The 10,799-nt window shown below is 43.3% G+C and overlaps 1 protein-coding gene across 1 annotated transcript; it reads right to left on the reverse strand.

Moving 5' to 3' along the window:
* Positions 1-955: 955 nt before the first annotated feature.
* On the reverse strand, positions 956-8,312 carry LOC125546324 (ninja-family protein MODD-like). Its single transcript, XM_048710565.1, has 3 exons — positions 8,014-8,312; positions 7,708-7,911; positions 956-1,560 (listed from the first exon to the last, which is right to left on the reverse strand). The coding sequence occupies exons 2-3, from the start codon at positions 7,811-7,813 to the stop codon at positions 1,154-1,156; spliced, it is 513 nt and encodes a 170-aa protein (XP_048566522.1). The 5' UTR covers positions 7,814-7,911; positions 8,014-8,312; the 3' UTR covers positions 956-1,153.
* Between the last annotated feature and the right edge of the window lie 2,487 nt (positions 8,313-10,799).

The raw sequence follows: 10,799 nt of genomic DNA on the forward strand, positions 1-10,799 counted from the left end.
AGCATTGTATAATTCAGCTGAACAGGTTGGGATGTCTAGGTGTTGCAGGGTACTCAAATTCAACAGTTTGTAATGGAACAGAAGACAATGGAATCACCAAAATCTAGACTAGAAATTCAAACTACACGGGTCCTCTCCACTCTATATTTTTATTGACTACCATAATGTCATGAGACATGTCACATAAATGATAAAAAAATTAACAAGCAAGATGCACCTTGAAAGTATGACAATTTCTTACTCATCCTAGCTCATAACCTAAGGTACGAGTATCACCACACTCTCTTACCCATTCATTGCCAATTAAGAGCAATGTTCAAATTATTCAACAACCACATACGACGCATGCTACTTCTTGAGCTTGCGTTGGTTTTTCCCTTGACATTAAGAGGCTAACATGTGCCTTCTAAGTTAGGTTTTGGATTCTAAAAAAAAAAAATTCTGGGGGGAGGGGGGAGGGAGATTCTCCGTTACCACGGTTACCGAGAAATACCGAATAGATTTCAGACTAAATTTATAATTGAATTTGGAATTCAATTTTTTTAAACTTGATATAGATAAGACTTGAACAACAATTTACAGAAAAGTGCTACTAGCTCAGTGGTACGTCTAGCGCCTGCTATGTGATATGTGGTCACGAGTTACATATTATGGAAAGTAAAAAAAGGTGCAGTGAATGGGACACAAACTAGGTACCTCTCAAGGCGAGCAATAGATGGTTACCACCATGCCAAAATTATGGATATTTATATATGCGAGATGCTATGTCCATTTTAATTCAAAAATTCAGGTTTTTTGCTCGACATACTTCTTTCTCGTGGGCGGCGAGAAACGCGGATACCGCCCGGTATACAAATTTGTGTTTGTGTGTCATGCAGGATTACTTACATGATAAGTTGCTGACTGGAAGATAAAACAGTACAGGAAAACTGTACAGGAAACAAGCAATGACCAGAACAACAAGTAATGTTCATTTGGTATTATGTTGTTATTTAATTGTCTGCATGACCAAATCTCCCACCATGTCTACAGTTCTGGATAATAAGTATTGTAATGTAAAGTCTGAAACACAGATACAATCTCACAATGAGATTTCTAGTTCCAAGCTAAGCTTAACGTTGAGGCCACACGCGGAACACTTGGGCGATGCTAGTCAAAGCCAAGGCGGGGGCATGACGAAGATGCTCCTCAACGGGTTGGCGACCTGACCGCCTCTAGCATGCTCCACAAACTCCGCCGGAGTCAGGAAGCTACCATGGCACATACACAAAATCGTCACCTCATCAACTTTACTGTACTCGTACAGCAAGCCTACAATCCTCCTGCCATTAGGGAGCCCGCTGGTAGACACCAATGGAATCTCCCGCACCTTCGACATCCCTGAATCATCTTGCTGCCCTCCCCCAGAACCAAGGGTTGCCGCTCTTACCGCTGGTGCTGGAGAAGAAGCGGTTTCCATGACGGTGTTGTTAGCACCCTCGGCCTGGTGCACACCATTTGTACCCTGAGACGAGGACACAACAGCTGATGACAGGCTCCGCCCTTGAGCGCTAGGAGTTCCTGTAAGATCAAACACCAACAATACAATATGGATCAATAGAAGCAAATATGATAGAATAAGAACCAACCGCCTCTGAACAAAGGCATCTATAGAACAGTCCAACTATATCAGTAGTTGCTTTACAACAAGGATTAGTTAGCAATTTGAATTATCGATGTCTCTATAGTTCCTGTTCTAGGGCACATTCAATAGTACAAATACTGTAACTTCATGATTTTGGTCCAAAGGCCAGGACGAATCTAAGCCACAACTTAATTTGTTGGGTGTATGTTGCTTGGCTTGGTACGTAGTTCTAATGATAAATCCAAGTACCTTAAAGATATCCAGATAACTAGCTACATGATTAAACTAGCATAATTTATCAAGGAGTGACACAAGGAGCTAAGCATGAAAGTAGGAACGTGGTATTGTTGGATCAAAATACCATCCTTGTGAGTTGCACATGGAAAATATGCACCATATGGAAGCATGTTTTGGGGGTATCTGGTCGCGGAGAAGGTGCTGGGTTGCTTTGCTCACTTGCACTTTGGCAACTAATCGTGTGTGATTTGGTCGTTGGTCGACGACACGTGGTGGTGGTGGTAAAGGAGTTGCCGAAATCCACGCTGGAAATGGCTTCCTTGCTACACAAACAATCACAATATTGGTGTACTTGGCATTTCTATTGTTGCTCCGACATCAATGTCCACACTCCAAATCTATGTGGATTCGAATGCTATTTGCCGCTTCCAAGAAACTACTATTAGACTAGCTAAACCAGCACATAGGCATCACAACATAAAACATTCTTGATATGGCGTCCTTGGTGCGCCAAACAATTATGGTACTACCATACAACAAACATCTCCGGCGTTGATCAGACATCCTTGCCAAACTTTGGTTTCCAAGTAAACCAGCCCCCAAATCCATGTTTGATTTTAGTGTTGTTTTTTGTTTAAATACACATACCATATTCGACATGAAAACAAAATACTGTGTCCAAGTCCATGTTGAGCACATATGTGTACAATGTAATGTTGAGCGTCGTGGCCATGAGGCAGACGCCATTTAGCTTGTTCCTCGACGATAGACCTCTGTGGTGTCCAAATTTGTTTGTTGAGTATGACATTCTGAACCCGTGTTAGATTAGATTATTTTAACGTATCCAACAAATGCTAGATAAGGCACTGAGATCCTCTACCATGTCTTAGTAAGTGTTGGACTAGTAAGCGAGCATATGGGCATCGTAAGGTCTACTAAAATAGTGACCACCAGAGCTAGCCTGCCCAACAATGTCAAACTTGTTCCGCGGTGATTTAGACCTCTACGGTTGTCTAACTTTGATTGTTGAATCCAGTATCATATCAGAGTAAAAGTTGAGTAGGTAAACAACTCATCGGTATCACTAAGATACACCGAAATGGCGACCATCGGGACTAGGATGGTCAATGACAATCGACTTGTTTCTAAGTGACATACCTCTATGGGTTTCCCGAATATGATAGCTGAAATTCGTGTCAGATTTGAGTTTAGTGTTACTTGCAGAGTCCAACAATCATGTTGTATAAGGTAACGAAATCATGTACTATGTTTGGATAAATGTTTGACTAGGTATCATGTGCTTCGTGTTGGATTTGGATGTTATTCATCGTGTCTAAAAATATCATGTCGAATAAGTTGCTAAAGACATGTACCACATCCAGATAAATGTTTGAATGGGTATCATGTGCTTCATGAGAAAAAACGAAATGAAAACGCATTGATGCTACTTTGCAAAACTAGCAAAACGTTATACTAGGTAAACAAGCACATATGTGATACAAGGTACACCAGAATGCCGAGCATCGAGGCTAGGATTGTTTACAATGTTCGACTTGTACCTCCACAATAGACCTTGACAGGTTTCCAAGTTTGGTTGCCAAATGCGGCAACCCGAATCTTTGTCATATCTGAGTGCAATTTCCATGTCTAACAATTTCTTGTCAAATAAGGCACTGAAATCATGTACTACCTCTAGAGAAATGTTTGACCGACTATCACGTGCTTCACAAGATATGAAGAAATGGCATGTGTTTCATGCTAGTTTGTCAATAGATTAAATGTCGTACAAGGTAAACAAGCACATCAACATAGCAAGGTTTTCTAGAATGGCGAGCATCTGTACTAGAATGGACGATGGTGTCCCGACTTGTTCCTCAATGATAGACCTTTATGGGTTACTTCGGTTACCAAATAGGACCGCCTGAATTTGTTTTGACTTTATTTGCCATGTTCGACAATTTCAAGGAAAATAAGGCACTGGAACCGTGTACCACCTCCGTAGAATTGTTTGCCCATGCATCATGTTCTTCACAAGATACATAGATATGGCAAGCATTCATGATACTTCGCCAAATAAGTAAAACATCACACTAGTTAAACAAGCACATTGGAGTTGCAAGGTATGTTGAAACGGCAACCATCCGCACTAGCATGGATAATGAATTTTGACTTGTTCCTCGGTGATAGACCTCAATGGTTTTGATCTTTTGTATTCCTTATATAAACGCCATAATTTCAATTGGATTTGAGTGTTATTTGCCATGTCTAACCACCGAATATGGCACCGGAACCATGTATCACCTCCGGAGAAATGCATGACCAAGTATCATGTGCTTTGCAAGATACAGATAATTTGAAAGCATTCATGCTACTTGGCCAGGCGAGTAAAATGCTACATTAGTTATCAAGCACATCAACATTGCAAGGTATGCCAGAACTAGCAGAACGACAAACATCCACACTAGGATGTTCGACATCTTTGGAATTGTTCCTTGGTGATAGACCTCGACCGGTTTCAAGCTTTTGTTTACGAATATGACTGCCTGGATCTGTTTTGAATTTGAGTGCTATATCTCATGTTTGACAATATCATGCCAAGTAAGTAGGCAAAATCATACACCACATCCATGGGCGTCATGTGATTCACGAGATACAACGAAATGACGACCACTGATGCTACTCTACAAATGAGTAAAGTGTCACACTAGGTAAGGAACCACAATGGCATGACAAGGTATACTAGAATAGTGAGCATTAGGACTAGGATGGGCACCAACTTCGGCTTCGTTCATTATCGACAGACCTAGGCAAGTATCCAACTTTTCTTGTCGAATATGACATCTGATATTCATGTAAGTTGAGTGCTATTTGCCATGTCCAATGACATCATGTAAATAAAGCACCGGAGTTATGTGCCACATTCAAATAAATGTTGATGTAAGTGTCATGTGCATCACAATTCACAAGACACAAACAAATGGAAGGAATTGGGCCCAGTCTGTCAAAAAGGGTCCAGTTGGTTCATGGATCTTGTGTACCTCGATAGATGTCCAATTTTAATTGTTGTGTTCGACACCCAAATCCATGTCAGATTCGAGTGACTGGGGTGTTATTTTGACGTGTCAAAAAATAACATGCTGAATTGGGAACCAAAATTGGATAGCAAGTCGGATCAAATGTTAAACTTGGTTAGCAAACACACATGTGTAGCATGGGTACACCAACATGGAGAGCATCATGGCAGCTGCCCAAATGGTTCATCAATGACATAGACCTTGGTAGGTGTTCAACATCATTTATGTAGTCCGACAGTGGTATCCATTGTGCCCAAATTTCTATGCCGAAAGGCACCAAAATCCGATATCACATTCGACTAAAAATCATTCTTACATCACACATACATGCTACCGAGTTGTATTTAGGGTTTGTTTCCTTGATGAGGACAATGATGGTGGTGGCAGCGTCATGCATGATAAGAATAAAATTTCCCCGGCTTCTGGTCCACCTCGTTGGAGACTATCTTGACGCCGGTTTTGGTCGTCGCTCTCCCGGCGTGTTTTGCAGGTGGTCTTCGAAGGCGCCATCGAGTGGAATAGATGGCATGCTTCATGTCTTGGTCCTCTGGCTCCTTCTTCTACCAGCCAACCATCGAAGCGCTTCATGTCTTGGTCCTCTAGCTCCTTCTTCAACCGACGAACTCCGACCAGGTTCGGTTTCGTCATGAGCTAGTGAGGTGAGGTCTCCCCGAACCGATCCATCTTCGTCATCTTCTCTAGAGAGACAATCTGTTTTCCTCGACATCTTCTGGCACCAACCAAGAAGTTCACTGCCAGTACATCAATAATTTCCACAGGTCTAGTGTTGCTTCGAAGGTTTAGAAGCAATATTGAGTTTTGCTCATGGCATCAATTTTCTTGAAGGACATGTGTGTAATTTTCTGGTTCTTTAAGGATGGTCCTATATGGCTTGGTTCACTTGAATACATGGATTTGGCCTCTTTGCTAATAAAAACTAACACGCTAATTATTTCTTGTGAGGCTGAGGCTAGTGGCTGTTTGCCCAAGCAGCTGGCTCTCACACCTTGATTTTATCTTTACTTTCCCATCTTTCTGAAATGATACACAAAGCATGACAATGTCCTAGTAGACACTGGCATGCAAACAGTTGTAAACAGGACAACTTTATTATGATGTATAAGTTGCCAAATAAGCAAGCGAACCAAGCCGTAAGACAATTCCCAGGTGGGAAACACCAATTACGAGAGATCATATTAGGCTCTTAGCTAGCTTGCCAAATACACCTAAAATCCAGCGGTCTGGCTATACTACAGAACAAGAGAGCCTTACTCCATACAGAGTACTACTTTATTCACCGTCCCGGGCGGCCTGGTGCAAATGGCAAATTGCAACCCCCAACACCACTTACCTAATGTGCATTGCACCTATGCTCACACACAGTGGCGGATCTAGAAGTGACCAACATGAGGGCAACACTACAAAGGGTGGCATTTTTTTTTGACAAAACACGTTACAAATAGTTAATAAAATACTCAATATACATATGAATGCACTAGTAAAAGAAGCTCTGGAAAATGTTTCTGCTCCCATGACCCCCACAGTAGCCCCCCCCCCCCCCCCCCATGCTCACACACGAGTCAAATACATACAATGGGACTGCCTCAACTAGTCCCGTATGCCCTGACTATGTAGTTTGAAGAGATAAACATGATTTTTTTTTCTAAAAAATGTGTGGATGTAAAACAATTGAATGTATATTAAAAATAATTGTGTAAACTTTGTGTATCTTCATTCAGGATCACAAGCACGGACAGTTGGTATGTATCTTCATTGTATTTTATTAAAGTACATAATTACAAAAAAATTGACCGCCTTGTATTAAAATATTGTGCAATAAGAGTAAATTCAAGCAATATGTTAAAATATGTTAAAGATGTTTGTAGAAATGCAAAGTTAATTTTACGCACTACTTTTAATACACGTTGTCAATTTTTAAATGCATGACAAACATCTTTCAAAAACACATTTAGAATTTTATAATACACATGAAACTTTTCCAAAAACATGTTGAACCTTTGTTTCCAAATGCACTAGCATATTCCTTAAATCTTCTTCCATACTAGTAAATCATTTAAAAAGTAAATTGTCTCATTAAGGTATCAAGCGGCATCTTGCTAGTTGGTTGGCGCATGGCGGTGGGCCCCACCTTGTCATTTATAGTGTTCACTCATGGTGGCCCCAACCGGGCAGCATTATCTCATTAAAATTCAGGAGGTTATGTGCAAAAAAACAAAATCACACACGGGTCAGCCCGCGCCTCACCAACTCCCAGCCTCTAACATGTGGGCCACTGCCACACTGGCACGCCACATGGATAGAGCATACGCTCGGATATGGATGGAGGCACCATATTTATACGTTTGGACAAGTCATGGCACCGGTTTGGTGTATTTTACAAATTTACCAAAGTGACCGCGGCAAACTAGTTGAGGCACTCTTAATGTATTTAACTCCTCAAATATCTCAAACCAGTCTTACTACAAACAATTAACAATTCATCTAAAAGAGAAAAATTAAACAATTCATATCCACTAGCTATACCAGTAAATGAAAACAAGCATGTCCGTTATACATACACCTGACCTAACTGGCACAATTTATGTACCCCCAGTGAGATGTATGCACACGCGACGTACGAGCCCCGTGTTGTTCTCATGTACATTTATATTTACCAAAAGACAAATACACAACTAGAGATCCATGCAAAATAAAATAAAAAATACAGAAGTAGAGATAGCATTATGCATGGGAACACGAAGACAGACGCACCTTGTGCCGCGGGCTCCTCGGTCCGCGAATCCAACCGCTGCACCCTGTGCTCGCCATCGTCTCCACCGCCGGTGCCAGGCAGCAGGTCCCTCGAGTAGGCCTCCATCGCCGCGGCCAAAGCCACGAAGTGGTCACTTGGTCACAGCGTGGCTTCCACACGGACTGGTTCGTCGCTTGGTGCTCCGGCGCTCGTCAGAGAAGAACCTGCCGGAGGGAGGGACAGGAACCAAGCACAATTAAGGCCCGGCCGGTGAGCCAGCAACTCCTACATGATACACGGCACGAAGCGAGAGAGAAACGACTTACGACGATGGTGGAAGTCATTGATGTTGGGTGCTGCGCTGTTCCGCGCTGTTCCTCTCTTGCAACTGAAATAATCCGCCCTTTTGCTCTCGGAGGGAGGGGTATCTTCGGAAGCGCGGACACGGGACGCCGCCCGGTAGGACACATGTCGTGCTAGGGGGTCGCGGCGGAGCGGTAACGCTCGCGCTAGAGCTGGACGGCGCGCGGCCCCGGAGCGGCGCTTCCGTTTCACTTCACTCATTTGTCTTGCTCGACCAGTGGCAGTGGGAGGAGCTTTTTGGCCTGATCTCCCGCGAAACTGCTTGCGGGGCGTACGTGATGACGATGCAACTCGCCGTGTCTGCCTATCTATCTCTATCTCTCTATCTCTCTGTATCTCTTTTATTTGTCTGTCTAGCCTCTTAAACGGCGACCTTTTGTCTGACTCCTTTTTCGGCTACTCTACTTGTTAATGCTTCTATTTATAATTAGAATAACACATATCTTTCAATGGAGAAACTATTCTACTGCACGGCATCCACTTGTGGAGCAAGTGTCTATCTAGCGTGTTGGAGAAATGGCTTGGATTAAGATGGAAGTTCTACGACCCAGCTCCAGTTTTCAGTTTGACTGCAAATGATAAAACAGCAAAAAATGAAAACCAACATGCGAGATGTATATGCGTTGTTGCTATCCATGACCTATATCACAACCATCGTATTCCTTAAAGCAACTTTGATGCTGCGAAAATTCGAAGAGGCACGCGTTAATTTGCGTCATGATGGGAAAAGTTGTTGCAGCGGGAATTTGCTGAAAAAATGAATGCAAATTTGGAAGGCTCTCAATGCGAGGCAACATGTATGTTTATCTTCTACAAATACACCGTCCAGGTGTACTTCTATGTCCATGTTCCTGTATTGTCCTTACGCTCCATCTCCTCGTTATGTTCTAACCGTTTTCTTCAATGTTCACGTTCTTCTTCTTTGTTCCTCTTCTCCCACTCCAACTTCTCCATACCCTTGTCTTTCACATCACGTGCGCTCTTCCTTTCAATCTTGCATCCTCTCCATCGTTTTCCTTTTGTTCCATTTATTTTCCTCGCCTAATTTAAACTCATCGGTTCATGCTGTTCTGTTCCTTCGCAGCTTCATTCCATCATTTTTCCCATGAATATTCCCCACACCCATTTTGCCTACTTTGTATTGTCCTACAATACATGATGTTGTATGTGAAATATCTATCCTTCAGTTAGCCAATTCAATCCTTGTAGGACCAAATCTGAATTTCTAGGACTGTCCGATTGCTTCCTCAAAAAACAATTCCTTGCTAGATTTCGTTCTTCTAACTTCAATGAGTTTTCTAACATTTGATTTCATTTTCACTCCTATGTTTCTAGTTCTTGTCATGTCAAAGTTATTTTGTACCAAATTAGACCATTTGTTCAATTATGCCTATCAAAACTTGTATCCGTTATGTTCTCTATAAAACTTAGCTGGACCGCGCGCATCCACATAATATTATCTTCCTGTGTGCATCCAACCAGTCATGAGGTAAAAGACGCCATCACGATTGATGAAGTCTGAGGTCACAATCACGGTCTCAGATCTCCGGTTGAGGAGCCGGGAAGTCCAATGTAGTAGTCCACTGTTTCTAACCCTACTCACACACATTAAAAGGCTAATGAGGCTGTTATATACGCTACTCGACAACGAAAAGGGTTAGTTGTTAAAACATACTGCCTAGATGGGATTGTGAGAGGAGAAGCCATCGTGCAAAGGCTCCGTGATGAAATCAGCCTCTTTGCCTTTTAAACATCGATGCTAGCATTTTTGCAAGTGTCTGACGATAGTGAAACTCTCCCCGGAGAGCGCGAGTCGATTCATTGACGTTCTTGAATTCCGACATGGGATGGACATGCTGTTGTAGCGGATGAATTCCTTGGGCGAGCTCCACCTCCATAACATTGAAAAGGGCCAGCCCATGATGACGTAGACAAGCCACTTGTGGGGCCAGTCTGATTATGGGCGAGGTTGTTGGGGAACGTAGTAATTTCAAAAATTTCCTACGCACACGCAAGATCATGGTAATGCATAGCAACAAGAGGGGAGAGTGTTGTCCACGTACCCTCGTAGACCGATAGCGGAAGCGTTAGCACAATGCGGTTGATGTAGTCGTACGTCTTCACGATCCGACCGATCAAGTACCGAACGCATGGCACCTCCGAGTTCAGCACACGTTCAGCCCGATGACGTCCCTCGAACTCCGATCCAGCCGAGTGTTGAGGGAGAGTTTCGTCAGCACGACGGCGTGGTGACGATGTTGATGTTCTACCGACGCAGGGCTTCGCCTAAGCACCGCTACAGTATTATCGAGATGGACTATGGTGGAGGGGGGCACCGCACACGGCTAAAAGATCAACTTGATCAATTGTTGTGTCTATGGGGTGCCCCCTGCCCACGTATATAAAGGAGTGGAGGTGGAGGAGGGGGAGGGCCGGCCCTCTCTATGGCACGCCCTAGGGAAGTCCTACTCCCACCGGGAGTAGGATTCCCTCTTTCCTAGTAGAACTAGGAGCCCTTCCAAGTAGTAGGAGTAGGAGGGAAGGAAAGGGAAGGGAAAAGGAGAAGGAAGGAAGCCCCCCCCCCTCCCTAGTCCAATTCGGACCAGCCCATGGGGAGGGGTGCGGCCACCCTTTGAGGCCTTTCTCTCCTTTCCCGTATGGCCCATTAAGGCCCAATACGAATTCCCGTAACTCCCCGGTACTCCCGAAAATACCCGAATCACTCGGAACCTTTCCGATGTCTGAATAT

This window comes from Triticum urartu, chromosome 3 (assembly GCF_003073215.2).
Source record: "Triticum urartu cultivar G1812 chromosome 3, Tu2.1, whole genome shotgun sequence".
Classification (NCBI taxonomy): domain Eukaryota; kingdom Viridiplantae; phylum Streptophyta; class Magnoliopsida; order Poales; family Poaceae; genus Triticum; species Triticum urartu.